The following is a 26,799-nucleotide window of genomic DNA, read 5'->3' as shown; positions in this document are numbered from 1 at the left end:
GAGAATGAGGAAGAGGAGGAGGGGGAGGGGGAGGAAGAGGAAAAGGAAAAGGAAAAGAAAAATAGCCCTCGAACTTACATAGAGTCACTTTTTCTGTACTGTATTGATCAGTGCCAATACTCAGCCTTCCCTAAATTCAATAGGAAGGGAAAGAGACCTCACCCTTCCACAGGGGAGTATCACAGAATTTGTAGCCATCTTTAACCCACCACAGAGTATGAGGAGGTGAGATTGGAGGTAGAGAAGAGTACAGAGTTATTGTAATCCCCATTTCATTAAGTATTCTTGCATGAGTATTTCCAAATGTTCTCTTTCTTTATTTAAATTAATGTTACTTAACATATAATGTAGTCTCAGTTTCAGGAGTAGAACTCAGTGATTCATCTCCTATATTTGACACCCAGTGTTCATCCCAAAAATTGCCCAAATATTCTCTTAACACCTTTCTCACAGCAGTATGACATAGCTATAGTAGCTGCTTTGTTTACCTCTCTCATTAGATTTTGAGATTCTCAAGAACAACACATGTGTCTTATTCAGAGTGCCTGGCACATAGTGGATGTTCAGTAAATGTTTATGGAATAAATGAATTGAATAAACTGGAACAGTTGGGATCCCCTTAATTCCTGGGTTTTGGACATCAGAACAAGCTCCTATTTGATATAATTCCCTTCCCCCGATCCATCTCTTCTTCTTATTAAGAAATGCTAGATTTGGGGCACCTGGGTGGCTTAGTCGGTTGAGCCTCCGACTTTCGCTTGGGTCATGATCTCGCGTTCGTGGGTTCGAGCCCCGCGTCGGGCTCTGTGCTGACTGCCAGCTCAGAGCCTGGAGCCAGTTTCAGAGTCTGTGATTCTCTCTCTCTCTGACCCTCCCCTGCTCACGCTGTCTCTCTCTCCTAGAAATAAATAAAAATTTTTAAAAAATGCTAGATTTGACTATGTAAAAATAACATTCAGTGTACACATGTATGTAAATAGCTTTCAACTTTTGCCTTCTGTGTTAGTTTTCTACTGCTGCACAACAAATTACTATAAACTTTATCATCTTACCACACATTTATTATCTCACAGTTATGGGTCCAAAGTCTGAGCACAGCTTGACTAGATTCTCTGCTTTGGGTCTCATAAGGCTGCAGTCAATTTGTTGGCTGAGGATGCTGTCTTATTCAAGGCTTGACTTGGGCAGGATCTGCTTTTGTTGGCAGAATTCAGTTCCTTGAGGTTGTAAGACTGAAGGCTGCAGTTACTTACTAGCTGTTGGCCGGAGGCCACCTTCCATTCCTTGATCCATGGATCTCTCCATGTGACTGCCCACAGTATGGCCGTTTGCTACATCAAAGCCAGCAAGGAAGAGAGTCTCCTCACAAGACAGGTACTTCAGTTTAATGTAACACAATATGGCCATTTGAGTTTTCAAAGCCACAACAGAGAGCCACTAGCAAGATGGTCACTGTGGTCTTACATAGCATGGTTCTGTATACCCCTTCTCTCACGGAGAGGAAATCACACAAAGAACACTGAGAAGCCAGAGATCATAGAATTTACAGTAAGATTCTGTGTATCATGCCCACTTACAGCAAAATAGTGATTCTCATAATTTGAAATATGAGCTAGATTAGCTTTGTTCTCATTCTCATTTGACTGGACACTAAATTCCATTTATTATTTGTTGATCCCAGAAAATGATCAAACCCTAAAATTCTAAAGAAAAATCAGGACAATTTTCAAAAACATTCCAGCTATTTGCAAGAAGTATATTCAATGAATTATTGCCTTTTCAGTAGGCACTGGTGCACCAGCTTCCCTTGAGGAGACAGATTTCCCTCAGCCATTATTTTATGCAGTTGGTACTGAAACTGTATCCAAATTCTAGGCAAAGGGCTGGGATTTCTTGGCCATGTAAACCCATAAAGTAAATTTTTAAAAAAATTCATGTTGGTACTCTCTTATTTATCTGGTTTTAGTACTAAGTATCAGACTTTGAGCCAGGGAATCTATTTTGTAACTGAAAAGTATTTTTGCATATGAGGGTCAACAGCGGAAAAACCTTTGCTTCTCCAAGAGTTGTGTCAGAGTTGACAAAAGCAAAGTATGGTGAAAATCCTTAAGATGACATTCTGAAGCTAGTCTGGGTCACTGCAAAGCTGTAGTCCCAATACCTGACTTCCTTATCCTTTATATGTGTCTGGGAATAGGATGCAACAGTTAGGTGCTCACACTTCTGCACTGGCCTTTCATTCTCCCTGTGAAAGAGGGTAGTGCAAGATCATTGACAAGCCCAGAACTATTTGATACAGCTATCCAGAGGTCAGAGTAACAGGATGCTATACTCTCTCTGCTTCAGTTTGTATCTGTGTTTAGCCTTTATACAGAGCAGTATTTATTTCATTTCTTTCTTTTTAAAATATTTATTTATTTTGGGGAGAGTACAAGCAGGGAAGGGGTAGAGAGAGGGGGGGATAGAGGATCCAAAGCAGGCTCTGCACTGACAGGCTGACGGCAGAGAGCCCAACATGGAGCTCCAACTCACGAACCAACCGTGAGATCATGACTTGAGTCAAAGTTGGATGCTCAACTGACTGAGCCACCCAGGTGCTCCTATTTATTTCATTCCTAACTCTCTTGCTGTACTCTAGTTATTCATTAAGCAAATACTGATAAATTAAGTTTCTGTTAAATTTTCAATTTTAAAATGATAGCCATAAAACTGTAGTGTTAGAAGTTAGAACAGTGGTCACCAGTGACTTTACAATAACCAGAAGGAAGCAGGAAAGGCCTTTTTGCAGGTGTTGGTCATGTTTTTTTCTTGATCTACATGCACATTATATGGCTTTGCTGAGTTTGTGAAAAACTATCAAGTTGTGTTCTTAACAGTATGCCCAGTGATTATTCTGCAGTAAAATTTTTGAAAGGGAGTCACATTCTTGCTTAGTTTTGTTGCTATGAAATGTCTTTGTCATGTTTTTGAGCTTGCAGATTTGGTTGCAACTTAAGTTCATATTTCATCCTAGACTTATTAAGTAGATTACAGTGTGGCTGAAACTGTTCCATCTTGAAACTTATTTTGAATTACTTTTCATTTTGCTTGGTGAATTAGATGCTGTTAGGTTACAAAGATTTTAACACACACAGAAAAGCTGTCCCCAACTCACCATTGATTAAATATTTAATTTTTAAAATTTTTCTAAGGTTTCTATGCTAATAATGAAAAATATTAAACTAGGGGACTAAAATTGGTAAGAGTGGGACCAAGAACACTGAAGGAGGAAACCTTTTAAAGATAAGGCAGTGGGAAAAGAGGAAAAGGATATACAGTTGTTTCCTAAATTGGAGAAAAGCTAAGATTGCTCACAAAGGATGGTATTGGTTTTCTCCAGGAAATGATGAAACAAGACTCCTCACTAGGAATAAATGTCAGGGTGGGGCTGGTAGTTCAAGGATAAGGGAAATAGTTAGGAAACAGCATTGATAAGGTAAATATGGCTGAAGGTCAAGGGAATTGAAGATACTAGTGAGAGTGTAGAGAAAAAAGTTGATAAAAAGGTTCTCACCGTTTAGGGAGATAAAGTGAAGGTAGGAAATAACTAATAAACTTTGAGAATCAAGACTAGAGGTCACACTGAGGACAAATCATAGATGGAGTGAGGGAGTAAGAGAGGTACAAGAGTAGGTGGCTGCGGGTAGAAAGAAACTTAACGATTGAAGTTTGCAGGTGGAGTAATTTCATCTGATGACTGGATTCAAGGAGTGGCTACACCTGCAGGTTTCTGACAGGGTGAAGTTGAGGCTGATTGGAACAGAGAAAGATGAGAAGTTGTGAGGTCAGGGTGCTAACTGAGTCATTATCATGCTGGCTGAAATCATTAGGTTGGGGCAGGACATGGGGATAGTTCCAGGCTGACACAGAGTTTCAGAAACACAGTTGGGCACAGGCAAGGAAGTCAATGGCTATCTTCGGTTTGGGTCAACTGTATGCAATAGCAAGCAGGCAAAATTTCTCTCTGACATATGTTACCTTTGTTGCATAGCATTTTTTCCTACCTTTGTCCATCAAGTTACCTCAGTGTCCTCGTGTGGCTCTCTCACCGTGCACTTCCCAACCCTCCACTATTGATACATGTGACATCCCACATGATCCCAAGGCACATTTGGAAAGTTCTCGATTGATATGTCACTTTATCCCACTTATTATTGCATTTTGATGGGGCTTTCTCATGACAAATCCATAATGTAAAAATAGTCATTTTGGGGCCAGTACCCTAAAGAGATGTCTGCAAATTCATATAATTGCAGCCAAGGGAGAAGGGCTCGTCCTATTCTGAAAAATCTCTCTCCAAGATTGGTTCATTTTTTTTAGCCCAGGACTTTAACTGTCCCTACAAAATGTGAGTTTCTTAGAAGTTAGGACTAAGCAAATACAGAGATATCCACAAAAGGACTAACTCAGTCTTTTGCTTTCTTGACCAGTGCACAAGGCAGACTAGTGTGCTGTGAGATACTGATTCTTTCTGTCTTTATTCCCTGTGCCAGAGAAATATCATCATGTTCAACATATGCTGTGATGCAAAAGATTTGGGAAGCATTAACCTAACAGACATTCAATAACTACAAAAGCTGACATTTATTGAGCACCTACTGTCTACAAAGCACCTCATCTATTTTAACTTATTTAACCTCTACAGTAATCCTATTAGGTTGGTACCCATATTCTCATTTTGCAGATACAGAAACCTAGACGACCTGCCCAAGGTCACAGACATGGGAAGTGGCAGCACCAGGATGCAACCTCAGGCAACTTGGAGCCAGAAGGTATGCTTAACCACTACACATTGCCTCTAAATAAATGTGTGCTAGATCTAAATAAAAAATTTAACTTAACTAAATGTTATATGTTTGTTTTAAACACCCCTATAAATGGCAGAACTAGAATACAATCCAGTCACACTTGATTGAGTTAGCCATAGGATGATGAGGAGTATCAAGAGCTGAATAAATAACACCGAAGCTTTGTCTCTATCTCAGAGCGCCAGCTCCAAGATTGCTTGGGACTCCCTTAGCACTAGACCTACTTCTGTGTCTTTTAAGAATTATCTGATCAACAAAGAGATCATAATATACTCTGTGTTTTACTCGGAGTTCTCAATATAATGAAAAACTTTATAATTGTCTGTTAATTTATGGGTATAATTTGTTCAAGCCCATTAAACCATTACTGCCCTCCTACAGCCTGCCATTTTTCCTACAGCCCCCAAATTAGTTTTTGCTAGGCATTTTTATCACAGATCGGGAGGCGCAAACCGCAAAGAAAAAAACTAGTTTCTTGGCTTGTCACCAGCTCTGGAGTTCACTGACCAATCACAACCAACTCATTAAGTTAAAAAATGATACATCACGGCAAGTTAGTTTATGTAAGACATGTACCAAGGCCGCCGCCCCCACGATCTCCGGTAATCTGGTGTCCAGTCACGACCCTGGGCCCTTTACTTTTCCCGAGGAGCTCCCACGCCTCCCTTGTCCCTAATGGAGCCTGGCGGTCCCTCACTGCACAGAGTCCCTCAGGGAAGGCCGCTAAGGAAGGCCGAAGGGACCGCGGCGAGGAGGGAGGGCAGCAGGCGTAGAAAGCACCCGGGCTTCAGTTCACGACCCCTTTATTCCACGGGAAAATGGAACATTCCGCTCCTTCCGCCCGCTGAGGGGAGGTGGGGGGAACCCTTCGATCTGGTCTAGGAGAGGCGACGCGGGCGCAGCCACCGGAATCCCGGACGCCTGGAGCCGCGTTACGGGAATCGCTGCTGCCTGGTGTCCCGCCCCTTTGCCGACGGGCTGCCGCCAGGCCAATGCCCGGGCGCGCCGGGTCTCTCTGGGGCCAATCAGCATACAGTACCTAAGTCTGGAGGCGGGACGCGGCGAGGGCGCTGCGGGGCGGGGTCAGAGGGCGCAACGCCCCGCCGTGGGAGGAGGGCCGCGTGCCGCGTCTGCGGGAAGGAGCCGGGAGCGAGCCGGAGCCCAAGCGAGTAACCGAGAGGCCCGTGGAGCCGCGCGGGGAACGCCCGGGCGCAGCTGAGCCAGAGGCCGAGGCTGCGCGGCCCATGGGCCCGGCCCGGCGTGGCACCGAGGGAGTCGTGGGCTGTACAGAAGCGGAGGAGCGAGGCGCCGCGGCCTGAGGTGAGGAGGTGCTTTAGTCTAGTGAAGGGCCGTGTAGCGGGAGGGTGAGGGCTAAGTCGGCGCGTTCGGGCCCGGGGACCTAGCAGTCGAGAGGGCCATCCACCCTCGGGAGAGGGGCGCCGCAGCACCGCGCGAGCCCCAAATTTGTTAGTCCCAGTCTGGAAATCCCCATATTCCTCCTTCCCTTCCCTGTTCGCACACCTCCGAAGATCTCCGCAACTTTGTCAACTACATATCTCAACCCTAAGTGCATACCTTACCTCCAGAGGGGACGGACGGACGGACGGGGACGGACACACACACGTAACCTTCTTAGGCCCCCGCCCCCCCCAGTCCCCACTTCTTTTGCTCCTTCTCCCCTTAAATTCCACTTGACTCTTCATTTTCTACCTGGAGGTTAATTTCTCTTCCCCAAAGCCATCTTTTCATCCCGAAATTGTGATGTTTCAACATTCTTGGAAGTTCAGCTTAAAACCTTTTAAACTGGTGTCTTTTTTCTTTTTATCTCTTTCGTGTACCGGTTGCAACGAATCCCACCTAACACCACTGTATCAGAAAAGCGCCAGATTCATCTTCAAAATTTCACCCGTCCCTACCAAGCTTAAAGGTTTATTCCAAGCAGCAAGGTCCTGTTTTTAAGGAGATGAACGGCATTTTTAATTCATAACTACAACTGAAAAAAATATCAAGTTAGAAATAAGACTGGCCACCTCTGTTCTTTTTTCCCTTCAGAAAGGACACCCATTTCGGTTTAATTTGCGTAGTTGGTATTGGGCATTTCAGCAGTTACACTGCTTTAAAATAAGTAATGATTAGAATGCCCCGGTGACTCTTCTAAAAGATTGGAGTCTTTGGTTAAGTCAGTGCTGTAAACAAACCCTTTAGACTGTGTGACTGCCAGCTTCAAGTTGGAACAACTCTTAATTTGAAATTCCTGACTCAGATCATCATATGAGCTGTTCGCCATTATCTTAATTTCTTAAATTCATAATAATTCCCATTTGGAAGTATTTTTGGACTGTAAATGGAATTTTACATTTATAGAACCAACTTGCTATTAAGTTAAATCATGCTTTCCGGCATGTTTTGGGGGGGTTAATTTTGAACACTTGTTTTTAATCACAAATGGAAGAACTACAGGATGGAGAGAAAGTGAGAGGAAAGGAGATTAAGTTTTGTAGTGGAATTTTTCACTCTTCACGTGTCTGTATAATTGACAGTACTATACGTGTTTAATTTTCTCAGAGGTAATTTAGAATATTACAGTACTCCTGCCAGCTAATTTAGCATATTTTCTTATGTAATGAAAAATGTGTGCAGTGTTCTCATTTTCGTTTATGAGTTGCAGTGTTTTCACTTGATTTAAACAGTTTTCTAAGGGAATTTGCAGTGGGATTAAATGTTAGGGCAAATGTTGATTATTATATACCTATGAAGGAGATGTTGGAATACCCACTTTAAAAAGAAGGTAACTGAGGCTCAGGGTCCCTTGAAACCTACAATTTGTGTAATTGCAAGCCCTGTACTTCCATTTTGTCATTTGTCATGTTGACACATTTCTCATAGAGGGTCCACTGCTACAGTTTGGGAACTTTGGACTCCCCCATAACTCTTCTGCAGGAAGGGTTCCTCCTTCTCCCCCCCGCAGAAAAGCTAGTTGAGAGTTTCTCATTTTAACAAGAGTCAGGATCCCATGGCCCTAATACATTTGCAGCTTGGCTCGTAAAGAAGTGTGTGGAATGTTCTCATAGCCTTCTCCATTTCTTTGCAAAGACAGTATGATCAGAATTGAAGTTTGTGCTCTGTTTATTATTTTACACAACAAATGCTAAACACTCTTGGCTCTAGGAATTCACAAAAATGCAGGAAATATCATCAGGACCTTCATAGAGTTTACAGAAATTGGGCTGACAAAGGTATGAAAAATTGCAAGGATGCAAAGCAGTTTTAATGAGATGCAGAATGATACAGAAAATGCTATAGATATAAATTAGGGAGTGATTACTTAAGGGTTGGAATGATCAAAGGGTTGAGCAGAGCTCACACTTGAAACCTTTGTAAGATTTGGATAAGGAGAAAAATGAAGGAAACCCATTCCAAAAGAGGTCTATGTAGAAAGGGCAAGAAGTAAACAAGATGTATTAATTATAGTATCCAGTACATACGCAGTGCTTACTGTATGCCAGTCACTTTTCTGAGCACTTTGCCCATATTCTTTTAATCCTTATAACGTTAGGAGGTAAATGTTATTATTTTCCTTTTACAAAGAGGGAAACTAAAGCAAAGAGAGGTTAATGTGTCGAATGCCACACAGTTAGTAAGAGGCAGATCCAAAATTCGTACCTAGACAGCTTGGCTTCAGAATCTGAGCTGTTAACTGTGATGCATATACTGCCTCTTCATGTAGTTTACTTGAAGGTCAGTGACCAAAATAATATGACCATACCAGAAAATCTTTTAAAACCCTCTCTTAATTGTTTTCTGTGTGTCTCAGAGTATCTTAGATTCTGAGAATATCAAGGCATACAAAGTACAGTGTTATTAGCCCTGTTACCAAACGGTACTCAAGTGCATTGGGAGCAAAGATGTTTGTGGGAGGGGGAAATTCCACACCAGAGATGATGTTTCATCTGAGTTATATACAGTACAAAGCACAGTCTGGAAGACATTCTAAAGGCAGGGAATAGCATATGTAGAAGTAAAAATACTGAAATAACAAAGTGTGTTAGAGAAAGCCTTGTAGTTTGTAGTGGCTTGAACTTAGTGGCCACAAGTGGCTAGTAGGGAGTCATAAAATGTAGACCAGATTGTGAACGGCATGATGAGGTCAAGTAAAATGAAAGCTTAAATATTTGCTTTGCATTTGGGAAACTACATTAATAATTTCAGCAGATTATTAATCTGCTTGAACTCACAACCCCTAGATCAAGAATCTCATGCTCTACGGCTCAGTCAGAACCTCTCTAGAACAGATTTTAAATACTGGAGAAGATAAGTGAGACAGGCACATGAAGCCAAATTTTTAGGCTCTTAAATAGCTAAAATATTTGACATTAATATTCACCCTTTAAAAAGCTTTTGAGGGAAAGTGTAACAACTTTAAAGTAATGTGGTAAATAGATTCATCTACCTATAATGTCAGAATGATTCGGAGGATAGAAAGAGACTGGAAGCAGGAAGGCAGTGATAAGTACTAAGATGCCTAGATTACATGGGTCATGGCACGGGGTAGAAAGGAAGAGACAAATGGGAAAGACATTGTGAAAGAAGATTGGACAAGCTAGAATTTAATAGAAAAGAAACAACAGTGGACCCCACTGACTTAGGCAGTTCAAGAAGGGTGGTCTTAGATGGGGTAAAAAGATGAGTACTGTGACTTTTTAAAAAAGTGGGTGCATGTATGTATGTATGTATACAATACATGTGTTTTGTTTTTAGACCTTTCAGTTTGAGTCAGAAGCAGAATATCCAAGACAATGATATATAACTGGAACCAAAAGAAAGTTTCCAGCCAGAATTATTGAAATTATTTTGTTTGGAGATGATAGTTCAAGTCCTGTATTTTCAAGGAAGTTAGTGGGTTCAAGCTCCATGTTGGGCTCTGCACTGATCAGGCAGGACCCCTGCTTGGGATTCTCTCTCTCTCTCTTTCTCTCTCTCTCTCTTTCTGCCTCCCACCAAAATAAATAAATAAACCTAAAAAAAAAAAAAAGTAGTAGATTCTAAATACTCTTGGCTCCATTCATAGCCGGGAGATAAAACCTAGCAGAGAATTCAGTGAAGAAGACAGTAAAACAGATAAAGGATAGAAATCAACCACATGATATTGTTACATAGAAACCAGGAGATTAAGAGAAATTCAGGAAGCAAAGATAGTCAACAATATGGAATGTTTCAGAAACACTTGTGATACTGTCACAATGGCTACAGTCTCTTTTATTCTGACTAGTATATCTTAATGAGATTTAACGAGAAGTTAGAAACTTGGGGGCGCCTGGGTGGCTCAGTGGTTAGGCATCCTGGCTTCCGCTCAGGTCATGATCTCACGGTTCGAGCCCCGCGTCGTTCTCTGTGCTGACAGCTAGCTCAGAGCATGGAGCCTGCTTCAGATTCTGTGTCTCCTTCTCTCTGACCCTCCCATGCTTACACTATCACTCTCTAGCTCAGAAATAAATAAAACATTAAAAAAAAAAAGAAACTTGATCATCACTTAAGAGAGCTATATCTGTTGAAATGTGCCTGTAGTATAGATTATTATTTCAAAGCTATATATGTAAACTTATCCATAGCAGGAGCTCTGTTCCTTTCAGCACAGTAAATCTGTTGCCCTGTTAAAATTTGGATGTTCTACCCCCTAATTTTCATTTTCTGTTTACTCAGTTTCATCCTCTGCTCTGAGGTAGATTGGTTTCATCATTACTTCTGAATAGTGCATTTCATATAGGTTGTCTGCACAGTCTGCTTATGGTTGGATGTTCTTTTGTATTCCCTCACATCTGTTCCCTAACACAAAGTAAACTCAGCAGAGCTGTGGTTTGTACACTGGCATGTGCTGGAATTTTGCCATTGATAATCTTCATTTGACATTTAGAGTCAAAGATGACATATAGCTCATGTGTATGCTATTTTCTCTGTTTAGAAAAACCTTTACTCATATTTCATATCTGACCTTCCTGGGCCCTTTCTGGGTTGAGTTCTTTCATATGCTTCTGTAGCATTGTATGCACTTCTACCTCTCTAAACTGAACTTCTTAAGAGTGAAGATGGTTTATTTGGCTTCAACTGTATTTGTCAAGTTTTATTTCTTAAGCTGTAATGAGAGCATGGATGGTCATCAGAATACTCTTTAAGCCTTTTCATGTGTCTAAAACAGTGGTAATCTGTAAGAGGCCTTCTCTAAGGTCATAAACATACTCGGTGTTTTCTTTCAATACTCTTAAATTTTGCTTTTGCATTTGGGTCTGTAATCATTTTGGATGTATGTACCTGTGATGAAGTAGAGCTCTTTATCTTTTTACTTGTGGAGCCAGCCATCCCAATACTCTTTATTAAATAGCCCTTTATTTCCCTAGTGATATGAGATGCTTTTTTTTTTTTTTTAAGCAGATAATTAAATTCTTAAATATACTTGGATCTATTTCTGGATTTTTTTGTTTTGTGCCATTGGTAGAAGTATTCACTTGCCAATGCCATGTTTTGATTACTGTAACATTATAGTATGTCTTAATAGATAATACACTAGTATTCTATTTTTCCTTTTGAAAGGAGGTTTTTGGCTGTTATCTAATATTTCTTATGAAATTTTAAATTGGTTTGTAAATTTCCATAATAAACCACTTTGCAATTTGGATTAAAATTGTATTGCGTTAATATATTAATTTGTGAAGAACTGATGTTTCTACTATGTATATTTTGTCTTTCATTCCATGCTATTTAAGTCTTACTAATGTGCTGTTTAGTAAAGTTTTATACTTTTATGTATAAAGTTATTACATAGTTTTTTTTTTTTACATAGATCTGATTAGATTTTTAAAGATATAGTTTTTGATGGTATTGGGAATAGGATTTTTCTTTTACATTTCTAATTGGTTATTAGTGGTATATAGGAGAGCTATTTTTCGATGATCTGTTGTTTAGTTAACTCTCAATAGTTGTAGTAGTTTGTCTTATGATTCTCATCCTTTTTCTTAATAGGTGGTGTCTTTAACTTTTTCTTTTTCCATTTTTATATCATATTTATTCTGTTTTTAGTTAACCCCTCTAGAACAGTACTGAATAAGTGATGGCTGCAAGCATCTTGTTTGAATTCTAACTTTGATAGGAATGCTTCTAATATTTTTAAAGTTTATTTAATTTGAGAGCATGTGAGGGACAGAGAGAGAGGGAGAGAGAATTCCAAGCAGGCTGTCCCTTCNTTGATGGTATTGGGAATAGGATTTTTCTTTTACATTTCTAATTGGTTATTAGTGGTATATAGGAGAGCTATTTTTCGATGATCTGTTGTTTAGTTAACTCTCAATAGTTGTAGTAGTTTGTCTTATGATTCTCATCCTTTTTCTTAATAGGTGGTGTCTTTAACTTTTTCTTTTTCCATTTTTATATCATATTTATTCTGTTTTTAGTTAACCCCTCTAGAACAGTACTGAATAAGTGATGGCTGCAAGCATCTTGTTTGAATTCTAACTTTGATAGGAATGCTTCTAATATTTTTAAAGTTTATTTAATTTGAGAGCATGTGAGGGACAGAGAGAGAGAGGGAGAGAGAATTCCAAGCAGGCTGTCCCTTGCCAGCACAGAGCCTGATGCAGAGCTCAGTCTCATGAACCCTGAGATCATGACCTGAGAGGAAATCAAGAATCGGATGCTTAACCAACTGAGCCACCCAGACGGCCCTCTAATTTTTATTTTTAAATATGATGTTTATTTTGGGCTTCTGATAAAGTGCTGTGCTACCACAGGTTACCATTTATTGAGTACATACTTGTCATCCAGATAGATTTTAAGCACTTTATGTTTATTGACTTATTTAATCTTCCCAAAAGTCCTAGGTAGTATGTGGGCAGGTGTGGTGTTATCCTCATTATACAGGTAAGAAAAATGAAAGGGATATCAAATAAGTTGGCTGAAATGTTATACAAAAATTAAAGAGCTGGGATTTGAACACAGGCAGTCTGATTCCAGAATCCATCCTGTTCTTTATTATATACTTCATTAGGTGGACAGCCTCTTTCAGTCTTCTTTCAGTCTTAGTTTTCTGACACTTTGTTATTTTTAAATTTTAAGTGAAGTTTTTGAATATTATCAGATGCTTTTCAAGCATCTATTAGAATGATCGTATAGTTTTCTTCTTTTAATAAATACGGTGGGTAGCATTGTTATTTTTTGCTTATAGGAGCGTACTTGTATTTTTAGGCTAGATACTTGTTAGTATTTATGGTTTTTGTTTTGTTTTCATGTACATTGCTAGAATAAATTTGCAATGCTTTAGGATTTTTCACACCAGTGTTCATCATAGTTTGATAATAGTTTTATTATGTAATCCTTGTTTGATTTGGTATCCAAATGACTGTGTACCTTGGACTTATGGCCAAAGTAGGATAACAAGGGTAAGATTTGCTCTCCTGCCTGAAACAGCCATAGAACAGGAAAAACACATGAAACAATGATAATCAAGACACTTGACACTGGATAATGAAAGGCAGTGATCTTGATAGATGGGAAACAAAATGAACCCTATGACTGCACTATCCTACTACCTTGAGAAAGTTTCCAGGCCATGGCATAGGTCAGAATTCAAGGTAAGGCCCATGGATGTGGATTCTCTTGGACCTACAGAAATGGCTGGGGATAGCAACAGAACTAGAGTTCACAGAACAGAATACTAGAGAACTCTTAAGTTTCAGATGTCCCATGCAGCTGTTCAGCTGAGTACTGATCAGTATAAGCATGTAAAGAAACAGGCCAGGGAAAGAACCTCCTGGAGAGGGTAAAGATAACAGGGCTTGGTCCTTCCATAGGGTCAGGAATGGTACTGTCCTCACCAGCCAGATCGGGAACCATCTTGATTCATGGGACATTGGATAGAGTACACAGAAGTATCCTGCCTCAGTAGTAGGGAATAAATCCACTAGAATAAACCTTGCTTCCATCCTACCCAGTGTATTTTTTTTAAGTTTTTATTTAAATTCCAGTTAGTTAAAATTCAGTATGATATTAGCTTCAGGTGTATAATACAGTGATTCAGCACTTACATACAATACCTGGTGCTCATCCCAGGTACACTCCTTAATCCCCACCACCTATTTCACGCGTCCCTACACCTACCACCCTTCAAGAAATTGTCAGTTAGTTTTCTTAACTAGAGTCTGTTTCTTGATTTGCCTCTCTTTTATTTCCCTTTTCTCGTTTGTTTTGTTTCTTAAATTCCACATATGAGTGAAATAATACAGTGTTTGTCTTTCTGTGACTTAATTTCACTTAGCATAATACTCTCTAGCTCCACCCATGCCGTTGCAAATGGCAAGATTCTCTTTGATGGCTAAGTAATATTCCAGTGTGTATATATCCCACATCTTTATCTCTTCATCAGTCAGTAGACCCTTGGGCTAGTTCATAATTTAGGTATTGAAGATAATGCTGCTATAAACATTAGGTTGCCTGTATCCCTTTATATTAATGTGTTGGGTTTTTTTGGGGGGGAGGGGGAGTTAATACCTAGATACCAATGCATCTTAAAAGCAACATGTAAAAGGACCAGTCTGTTTCCAAGTAACTTAACTGTGTCCTGGAACAAAGCTCCAAAGTATAGAAATACAAGCGGCACATGGGTGGCTCAGTCAGTTAAGCGTCTGACTTCTGCTCAAGTCATGATCTCAGAGTCCAGGAGTTTGAGCCCATGTCAAGTTCTGTGCTGACAGCTCAGGGCCTGGAGCCTGCTTCAAATTCTGTGTCTCCTTCTCTGTGCCTTCCCCACCTCTGGCTTGTGCTCATTCTCTTTCTCTCTCAAAAAATAAATAAACATTAACATTTTTTCCTAAAAAGTATAGAAATACAAAAAAATCTAATGGCAGAAAGGTGAAATTCAGTGGCATACAATCAAAAATTATTAGGCATGCAAAGAAACATGAAAGTACAATGTATAATGAAAAATTGAAGCTAACCCAGGGCTGACACAGATAGGAGAATTACCAAAGAAATTAGAATATTGTATAACTGTGTTCTGTGTGTTCAGAAATCTAAGGTTATAGAAAATTTGAAAAAGACCCAATTGAACTTCTAGAGATGACAAATAACAATGTGTAAGATGAAAAATAGACAAGTTAGGATTAATGGCAGATTAGACATTGAAGAAGAAAAACTTAGTAAACTTAGACATAGCAGTAGAAATTATAAAACAGAAAAAATGGACTGAGCAGCACTGAGCTGTGAGACTACTTCAAGCATCCTTATAATACATGTTATTATTATCCTTAAGGATAGGAGCAGGAGGGTCAGAGATAAATATATTCAAAGAAGTGATAGCCACAGTTTTTCTAGATTTGATGAAAACTATAAACCAGCAGATCTAAGAAGCTCAGCAGACTCTAAGTGCAAGAAACATGATGAAAACTATACCAAGGCGATAGTTTGACCGATTGCTCAAACTTAGTGATAAACGAGTTATAAAAAACTTAGATTCATGCAGAGGGAAAAAAGAGACTTTCCATAATTTTCACACAAAAGAAGAAAGATAAGGATGATAGTGGCTTTCTCATTACAANGCTTCAGCTCAGGTCATGATCTCGACAGTCCGTGGGTTCGAGCCCTGCGTCGAGCTTTGTGCTGACAGCTCAGAGCCTGGAGCCTGCTTCAGATTCTGTGTCTCACTCTCTCTCTGCCCCTCCCTCGCTCACTCTCTGTCTCCATCTCTCAAAATAAAAAATAAAAACATAAAACAATTGGAAAAAAAAAGGTAAGCACATAGATCATTGGAACAGAATAGAGCAGGAATTGGATAATTAGAGCTCACAGGGGAAATCCAGGCTGCCTACTTTTTTTTTTTTATAAAGTATTAGAATACANCAGACGCGGAAACAGGCTCCAGGCTCTGAGCTGGCAGTCAGCACAGAGCCCGACGCGGGGCTCGAACCCACGAACCGCGAGATCATGACCTAAGCGAAAGTCTGACGCTCAACCGACTAAGCCACCCAGGCGCCCCAATAGCTACATTCTTAAGTACCAAAAGAAAAAACTATCAATTGAGAATCTATACCCAGTGAAAATATCTATGAAAAATAATAATGAAATACTTTTTAGATATATAAAAATGTAATCACCAGCAGACCCACACTACTAGTGTGACTTCAAGCAAACTCACACTACAAGACCCACTATAAGTGTGTCTCTGCTTCTATAATTTATTTATTTATTTATTTATTTATTTATTTATTTATTTTAGTCCTTAAGGCAGAAGGAAAGTATCAGATGGAAATGTGGACCTAGACAAAGGATGAGAGGCTCTGGAAATGGTAGTGAAATGGATAAATATACAAGGTTTTTATATTCTTTAAGCTTCTCTTACAATAATTAAACAAAAATAGTGACAACATGGTTTACGATATTTGTAAAGTAGATGTGAAGTTTATAAAATACATCGAAGTAAGTAGTATGGCAAAAATAGTATAAAGAGCAAGAGGAGAGAAATGGATATATGTTGTTTTATATTTTACTGGGCATGAGGTGCTATTAACATCACTTTTGTAGACTACTAAGTTAAAGATGTATACTGTAAACCTTAAAGTAATCACTAAGATAACAAAAGAATTAATAGCTTATAAGCTAACAAGGAAGGCAAAATAGAAATGATAAAACATAATTAAGTGAACATAAATGACGGAAAGAGAAGAAAAGGGAAACAGATAAGTAGAAAACAAATACAATGATAGCTTTAAACCTAACTATCAATAATGATATTAAATATAAGTGGCCTAGATACCCAATGAAAGCAGAGGTGGTCAGATACAATTATATACTGCCTACTATAAAGAAATAAAACATAACAACAAAAGACAAACAGTGCTCTTTAAATATGAAGAAACCAACAGGTTAAATATAAAAGAGTGGAGAAAGATATACCATAACACTAATGAAGAGAAGGTTGGATTGTCTATAATGTCAAAGTAGATTTCAGAGCAAAGAATATTACCATTGGTAAAGAACATCATTGTGTAACGATAGAAGAATCAACTCATCAGGAAGATCTTATATTTATGTGCCTAATAACGCAGCCTCAAAATATATAGTACAAAATCTGAAAGAATTGCAAAAATAAATAAAGCCAGAGTTGTATTTTGGGATATCAATACCCCTTTTTCAATAATTGATAGAGCAAGTAGAAAGAAAACTACTAAAGATATAGAAGATTTGAATAATGCTGTCAACGAGATTGACATGTAACACAGCAATAGCATTGCTTTTTAAGAACCCACAGAACACTGATTTCAAGACTTAAACAAAGCTACAGTCATCAAGACTGTAGTAGTTGTTGGGGCCCCTGGGTGGCTCAGCCAGTTAAGCAAACGTCTTGACTTTGACGTGAGTCATCATTTCATGGTTTGTGAGTTCAATCCCCACATCTGCACTCTGCTAACAGCTCAGAGCCTGGAGCCTACTTAGGATTCTGTGTCTCTCTTTCTCTTCCCCTCCCTTGCTCATGCTCTGTCTGTTTGTCTCACTCACTCTCTCAAAAATAAACATTGAAAAAAAAAACAATTTAAAAAAAGACTGTAGTAGTTATATAAAGATAAGCACATGGGGCACCTGGGCAGCTCAGTCTGTTAAGCATCCAGCTTCAGCTCAGGTCATGATCTCGACAGTCCGTGGGTTCGAGCCCTGCGTCGAGCTTTGTGCTGACAGCTCAGAGCCTGGAGCCTGCTTCAGATTCTGTGTCTCACTCTCTCTCTGCCCCTCCCTCGCTCACTCTCTGTCTCCATCTCTCAAAATAAAAAATAAAAACATAAAACAATTGGAAAAAAAAAGGTAAGCACATAGATCATTGGAACAGAATAGAGCAGGAATTGGATAATTAGAGCTCACAGGGGAAATCCAGGCTGCCTACTTTTTTTTTTTTATAAAGTATTAGAATACAGCCACACCCATTTGTTTTTGTATTACCTGTGGCTGCTTTTGTGCCACAACAGCAGATTGGGTAGTTCTGGCAGATATTTTGTGGTCTACAAAGCCAAAAACATTTATTCTCTGGCCCTTTACGTAGAAAGGTTACCCAGCTATGGAATAAAGAGTACCTTAAATAGACTCACACATATATCGACAAGTGATTTTTGATGAAAGTATAAAACTAATTCACTTGAGAAAGGATAGTTTTTCTATATACAGTTCTGAAACAATTGGCTATTCATATGTAATGAAAATAACTTGAATACCTACTTTATACCACATATAAAAATCATCTTGAAATAGTTGATATACCTACATGTAAAACCTAAAACTATAAAACTTTTAGCTAGAAAACATAGGAGGAAACTTTTGAGACTTTGGGGTAAGCAAAGATTTCTTAGATACAATACTTAGATACCAAAAGATTAGTACTTAGATACCAAAAGTGCTAATTCATAAATTGGACTTCATTAAAATGAATATTTCTGCTCTTTAAAAAGTATTGTTATAGAATGGAAAGAAAAGCCACAGATTGAGAGAATATACTTAAAAGAATTTTCTAATAAAGACCTTCTATCTAGAATATCTATTTAAAAATTTTTTTAACATTTATTTATTTTTGAGAAACAGAGCATGAGCAGGGGAGGGGTGGAGAGAGGGAGTAACATAATCCCGTAGGCCTAGGTTCTGAGCTGTCAACACAGAGCCAGATGCCGCGGCATTCAGACCCATGAAGTATGAGATCATGACCTGAGCCAAAGATGGACACTTAACTGATTGAGCCACCCAGGCATCCCTATATATATCTATATAGATAGATATATATAGATATATAGATATAGATAGATATCCATATATATATGGATAATATGTAATTTTTGTAATGTTTATTTGTTTTTGAGAGGGAGAACATGAGCGGGGGAGGGGCAGAGAGAGATGGAGACATAGAATCTGAAGGCTCCAGGCTCTGAGCTGTCAGCACAGAGCCCAATGCTGGGCTTGAACCTACGAACCGTGAGATCATGACCTGAGCCGAAGTCAGATGCTTAACCAAAAGAGCCACCCAGGCGCCCCTAGAATTTATTTTTAGAACTTTGTAAACCTAATAATGAAAAAACGACAAACCCAGTTTAAAAATGAGCAAAATATTTGGACACATCACCAAAGAAGAAAATAAATATATACCTACCATATATATGATATAGCTATTAAACTAGGTATTTTCCAAAGAGAAATGAAAACTTTTTCCATACAAAGACTTGGGACTGGTTATATTATAGTATATTTATCCCACTAATATATTATGCACCAGCTTACAACAAGAAAGTCAGTTTATCCATCCAACAAATATATTGAGGTGCTTACTATGCTGGTTATGATTCTTGATACTAGGAGCATTGTTGAGAACAAAACACAAAATTTCTTGTCTAATTTGTTTGTGTTCTCTCTTAGGTGCACAGACAATGTACTCGTTTCCCAGGGCTGCTGTAACAAAGTGCAGCAAACTGGGTGACTTAAAAAACAATAGAAGTTTATTCTATTAAGTTATTCTATTAAGAGAAGTTTATTTTCTTAAGGTTCTAGAGGCCAGAATTCCTTCTGAAACTCTGGATATGTAATCTTTCTTTCCTTCTTCATAGCTTCTGGTGGTAACCATTAGGTAGGCCTTGGCATTTCTTAACTTACAGCTGCATCACTCCTGTCCCTGCCTGTGTTGTCACATGGCATTGTGCTTGTGTGTTTTGTCTCATAATGACAACCAACCAGTATTAAGAGCCCACTTTATAATGACATCTTAACTAATTACATCTGCCACGGCCCTGTTTCTAAACAGGATCATATTATGAGTTACTGGGTGTTAGGAGATAAACCTGTCGATCAAGAGGAAAACAATTCAACCCATAAAGGCCAATAAACAAAATAAGTACATTTAGTACTATTTTACAGCAAGGGTTAGCGTACTGTGGTCCGCAGACCTAATCTAGCATGCATCCTATTTTATTAAATAAGGTTTTATTAGAATTCATCCTTGCCTTTTTTTTAAATTTAAATCAATTTAGTTAACATATAGTGTGCCCATTTGTTTACATATTATCTATAATAGAGTTAACTAGTTGTAACAAAAACCTTAACACACACAAAACCTAAAATAATTATTATTTGGCTCTTTATAAGAAATATTTGGCAAACCATTTTAAAAAGTTAAACTGTTAAATGCCATTGAGGAAAAAGAAAACAGGAAAGGAGGATAAGCAATACTGGATGGTCAGGGAAAACCTATATGAGAAGGTAAATTTTAGAAAACGTAAGGAATTAATCTTTATGTATTAACTTAGAAAGATGTCCAAATGTAGTAAGGGAAAAACAAGTTGTAGAACATTTTTGTGAAATAAAGTATATATTTATACAATATAATGTTACGATATGCAAATAAAAATTTTGCAAGAGTATACACCAAATTTGGGGCACCTGTGTGGCTTAGTGGGTTAAGCGTCCAACTTTCGCTTAGGTCATGATCTCGCAGTTCGTGGGTTTGAGCCCTGCGTCGGGCTCTGTGCTGACTGCCAGCTCAGAGCCTGGAGCCTATTTCAGAGTCTGTGTCTCCCTCTCTCTGACCCTCCCCCGCTCACGCTGTCTCTCTCTCTCTCTCTCTCTCTCCTAGAAATAAATAAAAATATTTTTAAAAAAAAGTATACACCAAATTTTTCACATTAGTTTTCTTGGTAGGATTATAGAGGACGTGTACATGACATTTTCAACTGCTGTTCACTTGAAAATTTAAAAATAATTATTTCTTTTACATTTTAACATATTGTCATAAATTCAATTTCTTATACATTATTAAATTATATCAAAGCCTTACTATGTGTGAAACAATAATGGAGAATTGAACTCCTTGCCTAAATTTGAAGTTATCTTTTACATTTCAAAGAGGAACCACCATTACTTTTACACCAGAGTTTAACCTAGCACTGAATTTTAAACTGAATTTTTATTTCTGTATGCATAAAATAGTTTGGCATTTGAAGAATTAGTAGTCTTAACTGTTAGTGAAAGGTTAAAAGGTATGATTCTATTAAAGATTTGCTTAACTGCTTTTGTCAAATTCAGCAAAATGCCCCTTTCATGTTTTTGTGACATTGCATGAAAATCAGGGAAGTTTGGACTGGGCACAAAGGGGCTGATAATGCTTTCAGATTAAAACAGTAGGATGGAGGCGCCTGAGTGGCTCAGTCGGTCAAGTGTCTGGCTTCAGCTCAAGTCATGATCTCACGGTTCATGGGTTCAAGCTCCGCATCAGACTCTGCTGACAGCTCAGAGCCTGGAACCTGCTTCGGATTCTGTCTTCCTCTCTCTGTCCCTCCCCTACTCACGCTCTGTCTCTCTCTGTCTCTCAAAAATAAATAAACTAAAAAAACAGGATGTTTAAATATTGTTATATAGGTGTTTATGGGATTGTTTTATACTGAAGGTCAGAACGTATCTACAATATACTTTCAGAAAGCCTTATACCAGGCAAGGATTTAAGAAATAACCATATAATGAATATTATCAATGCCAGCTTTCTGTATCAAGCTTTCCTCTCTTTATAGTGAGAATCAATGAAAAGAGCATGACTTTTGGAGGGAGAAGACTTACTTTCACATCCCTGCTTCACTTCCTAATTTTGTGATTTGGGTAAGTAACTTAACCTGTCTCAGTTTTCTTTTGTGCAGTTCTAATAATTAATCCTTGCCATTTGAAACCCATTGAATTCAATATCATGAGTGAATCCTAAGGTAAACTATAGACTTAGATTGATGATAGTGTGTCATGTAGGTTCAGCATTGGTAAAATGTACCATTCTGGTGAATGACCTTGATAATGAGATGCTATGCATGTGTGGGGACAGGTGGGATTTGGGAATTCTTTGTATCTTCCTTTCAATTTCAATTTAAATCTAAAGCTTTTCTAAAAATATAAACTCTTAAAAAATAATAAAATAGTATTTCCTGTCTTACCTACCTGCTTCTTTAGGGTATTAGGAGAATCAAGTGAAATAATTTACATAAAAGCACTTGTATAACGTAAAATAGTAGTATAAAAGTGTTAGCTATAAATTAATAATTAGCACTAATGGAATAGAGCAGAGCCAGATAATTTTTAAAATAATAATTAGAGGCACCTGGTTGGCTTAGTCGGTTAAGCTTCTGACTTTGGCTCGGGTCATGATCTCATGGTTTGTGAGTTTGAGCCCCACGTTGGGCTCTGTGCTGACAGCTCAGAGCCTGCAGCTTGCCTCGGATTCTGTGTCTCTCTCTCTCAGAAGTAAACATAAAAAAATAAAGTAAAATTAGTTAATATGATGTGAGTTTGATGGATTTTTCGCAAATTTTTCAGAGTAACACTGTACTATGTATACATGATACCATATTGAAATTTTCCCTATCTTGATCCCTGCCTAGCTTACTCAACATACATTACTTTGCCTTCTATTTGGCAATTGTAGTTCATCTATTCTGCAATTATAGTAGTCATGTTACTGTAGTAACTAAGTTTATGTTGACATTCTTCCTCCCATGAAATCTATATCTAAATGTATTATTCTTGCTTCTTCACGCTGTCCTTGATTCAAAGTGAAATGAACAAGAGACTCAAAAATCATAATCTACAAATGACAATAATAATTTATAAGGGGCAAAACCTATTAAATATTTATCAGTTACAGTTCCCATGCATTCTCCCACTTGAGAAAATCCAAGGGAATCAAAGTGCATAAGAACAATCAACTATAGAGACAGTGTTGAATTTGTTCTAATTTTTTAAATCATTTATAAACTTTATTACTTTAATAGTTGTGAATTACTTCTGATGCATCTTATAGCACCTTTCAACACATTACTGTGTTGAACCACTGTAGTTGAGGAATTACCACTGTAGAAGAACCACTCAGCGCTTGGAATAAACATTCCCTGTACCTTCGGTTAGTAGTTATGTTTTAGCTTCATAGAATAATATGCACATATCAAGGAAAATCTGTTTGCAATGAGGTTATAATATATGCATGGAGAAATCTGCAAGAGATGAGGGAGAATAATGCTAATAATAGGATTGTAAATTGAGTATGTTTTGTCAACAACTGAAAGGACAGGAACAATAAGCAGAATACTGTCAATTCTGTCCATTTTAAAACAAGATAAGCCCTAAAATGAAGTTGATTGTATTGCATTTAATATTTTAGCTAGTGCTACTGTGTTTCCATCTCTTAGGTTTGGATTATGAAATTAAGCTCCTTAATAGATGTTTCTTCATCACATCTCAATGACAGTGCTTTAAAAATTAGGAAATGTTGCTTTCTAACTATTAAAATATGAGACCTAACTTTGTCTGTTTTCCTTTTGTTTAATGTGTTTCATGGCCCCACTTAGATAAATCTAATTGCTTTGTGGCAACTATAAATACCTTCATGGGACCTCTTGTTTCAGAGTTTTGTTGTAAGAATATAGTACATCAGTAGAAAGATTGCCAGTGTCCAGGAACCATAGAGAATCTTCTCTACAGTGTGAACAAGGTACTTGGTGGGGGTGGTCAGGATGGCATGACCACATACTGCTCTTCTAACATGCCCAGATATTTTGTTTTGTTTGAGGAACACTTGTGATATGGATTTTCCTCATATGGGACTACTTAAAGTTGGCATGTAAGAAATACAACAGGTGGAAGAAAATGGTTATTGTGCCTTACTTTTTTTTATACTTTTACTGTGGGACAGTCTGAATAGTTCATGAGTAAATTATTTATGGAGTGACTGTTAATGTTAAGGGAGTACATAAATCAAGTTAATATTTCTAGAATACTTTGTTCCAAATATAGTACTTTGAAGCCCTCACCAGATTGCTCTCTTCTGTCCAAGTAGTGTTATTTGGGAGTGTTTACATATCAAGAATTTTTTAATTTAAATTTAGTTTTTTGGCTAAGTACTAAAGTCATATAGTACAACATTGGAGAGGTACAATGTGTATTTGGTAGAGAGTCTCCTTCCTACCCAGGTGTCTTACCTAGTAGCAGTCAGTATTTGAATTTTTAACCTTCTAAAAGTATTTTATGCATATATAAGGAAATAGTTGTGTGTTTTATCTTTTTTTGGTCCTTCCTACAAATAACAAAAATACACTGTTCTCTACATGAACAGTTTTTTAGATATCATTACATATCTGTAGATTTAGACCTTCCTCATTTTTTTGTAGGTACATGTATGCTCTATTTGGATGTGCCATAATTTAACAACTCCCCTATTCATGAACATTTAGGTTGCTTCAGCCTTTTACTATGCTGTAGTTGATAACTTTGCTTATGTGTAATTTGCTCATATCTATAGGAATGGATAGATACTGGAAACAGAATCATTAGATTCAAACCTATGTGTATTTGATTTTGATTAATAATGCAAAACTGAGCGTATGTTTTGTGAGCGTAGGTTCTTTTCTTTGTTTATAGTTGAGCTCTACTTTACAAATAATAAAATTCACAGTATTAAGTGTACAGTTTGTTGGGAAGGCTATGCCATTTTCTGCTATAATGTGCAGTGTATGAGAATGCCTTTATGTCATAGGCTCATAGTCTCAACACTGTTGATAATTTTTTAGTTTTTACATTTTGACCAAAACTAGAAATGATACTGGGTAGTTCTTGTTTTATTTCTTTACTATTTTTACTAAGTACAGCTTACATGCAATAAAGTCCATAGATCATAACCATAGTCCAAAGTGTAGAACATGTCCAGCATCCCAGATTGCTCCCTTCTGTCCTCTTCCCCACCCCCCAAAAAAGATAACCACTATTCTGATCTCTGTCACCACAGATTACATTTGCCTGATTTTGAGCTTCATATAAAGGGAATCATGTATACTTTTTTGTATCTGATTGCTTTCTTCTCAATAGTACGTGAGATTCAGTCATTTTGTTTTGAGTACCTGTAATTCTTTTTCATTGCTGTCATTTAGTTATTTCCATTGTTCGGTTCCCCTATTTTTCTGGTTTTGATTTTTTTCTACTTTTCAGTATTTAGGATTAAAACTTGTATGAACATTCTTGTACGTGTCTTTTAAAGGAGTGAGGTGCTGATTTCTTTTAGCTATGCACCTCATCTAGGTAGATTTTGTTGGTTTCTTTAAATTGAGTTTTAATTTATAAAGAATAAAATTTATCAATTTTTACTGTACAGTTTGTTAGGAAATGATTCCTCTTGAAGGTCTCTTGAAGGTTTGCTTTTAATCTTGGAAAATAGAGATGATGTCTCCCTCCTGAGTAAAAGACCGGCATGTTTACTGCCATTTTGAAAGATCTGGGTTTCTAAGCTGTATCTTCCTCTCCTGTAACATGACCCACTGTGTGTAAAGGTGTTAGCTGGCTTTCTTCACATTTCTCTGTCGGAACTGGGGCCCATGCAACTGGCACAAGAAAATGCCGATACTCTGAAAATGCTGCTCCTGGTGTGAGTAATAAGGTCCTTTGTCTCTGACACAGGAGTTTCAGGTCTTCTGCCAGTATCCATGGAACTAGCAGGCTAACTTTTTAGCTAGCAAGTAGGGTAAAATCTCATAGCTTTCACAATTCTTAACACAATTCAGTGAATTTTGACAAATGTATAGTCCTGTCACCACCACCCTCAGGTCATAGAACATTCCTGTCACACCCAGAAAGTTCCTTTGTGCCTCTTTACATTTATTCCCCTTCCCCACTTCAGTACCAGTTAGTCCCTTATCTGCCTTCTGTTGCCTTAATCTTGCCATTTGTTGAATATCCTATAAATGGAATTATACAGTACATAGCCTATTGGGTCTTGCTTCCTTTGTTCCGCATAATGCTTTTGAGATTCATTCATCCTATTGCATGTATCACTAGTTCATTCCCTTTTATTGCTGAGTGGTATTCTGTTGTATGGATATACGATTGATTATTTGTGTATCCATTCACCAGTTGATAGATATTTCTCTAGTTTGGGACTATCATGAATAAAGCTGCAATTAACATTTGAGTAGAAGTCTTCATGTGAACATGTATTTTTAGTTTTCTTGGATACATTCTTAGGAGTGGAAATGCCCAGTGTTATTATGTGCTTTTAACTTGGTATAGAACTGCCAAATTGTTTTCTAGCCTCTTTTATCTTGTATTCCTGTCTGGGGTAGTTTTAATTTGCATCTTTCATTATGAGTGAAGTTGAGAGTATCATTTCATATGTTTAAATTACTTGTATTTCCTTTTCTATAAATTGTTCAGCTCATCTTGCTTGTTTTTCTTCTAGGTGTTGGAATTTTTTAGTGACTTGTAGGCATTCTTCATATATGAGGGGATATTTTTGGTCATGGTATGAATTACAAACTTTTTTTTTCCATTTTGGCAAATATCTTTTGAGGTTGCTTTTGGTGGGTTTTGCCATGCAGAAATTTTTCTCTGAACTATTGTCTCACTCACATAGTATTTACTAACAGTACAAGTCTTCATATCAAAAGAAACAGGATTGCTTTTTTATTTAAAGTAGAAGTTGTTTTCCATCACTCTTTTACTAGCCATAACTCCAGTGGGAATAAAGAAAAATATTTTGAAGACTTAAATTTTAAATTTGTTTTCTGCATCCTCATAAAATTTTGTCACCATTTAGAAGATGGTTACACACTAGGAGCAAGAGCTTCAGAAATTGTGTCTTTACTTATTATGTGTTAAAGAGAAAAAAACAGTAAAAATAATACTATTATATGTCTTTTACAGAAATATCTGGTGCAAGATGTTGACATTGAAAACTTGGATAGTACAAGCACTGTTTATTTTCTTCGTCAGTGAATCTGTAGGTAAGATTCATGAAATACCCTTCCAACCTCACAAATTAGGTTTATATATTTTTATATAATTATATAATTAAGCTTATGCCTTATAATTATATTTTTTCTAGGATCGTTATTGAGAATAATGCTGTTAAAAATGATTTTGAAATGTAAAG

General features: G+C 37.6%; 1 protein-coding gene across 3 annotated transcripts in view; it reads left to right on the top strand.

The window, feature by feature from the left end:
• Positions 1-5,969: 5,969 nt before the first annotated feature.
• The window catches only part of IL6ST (interleukin 6 cytokine family signal transducer), a 51,008-nt gene continuing 30,178 nt past the window's right edge, over positions 5,970-26,799 (top strand). For 2 of the 3 annotated variants that reach the window (XM_077772975.1, XM_077772978.1), the window contains exons 1-3: positions 5,970-6,167; positions 21,416-21,500; positions 26,571-26,650. In XM_077772975.1, coding sequence (XP_077629101.1) covers positions 26,587-26,650 — 64 coding nt within the window. In that variant the 5' untranslated portion in view covers positions 5,970-6,167; positions 21,416-21,500; positions 26,571-26,586. Of the gene's footprint in view, positions 6,168-21,415; positions 21,501-23,287; positions 23,374-26,570; positions 26,651-26,799 lie in introns of all 3 variants that reach the window. The other variant, XM_077772976.1, reaches the window with a different exon arrangement.

Source organism: Crocuta crocuta, unplaced genomic scaffold, assembly GCF_008692635.1.
Source record: "Crocuta crocuta isolate KB4526 unplaced genomic scaffold, BGI_CrCroc_1.0 scaffold107, whole genome shotgun sequence".
Lineage (NCBI taxonomy): Eukaryota > Metazoa > Chordata > Mammalia > Carnivora > Hyaenidae > Crocuta > Crocuta crocuta.
Note: the sequence above shows the minus strand (reverse complement) of the source record. Positions and strands in the feature narration are given on the sequence as shown.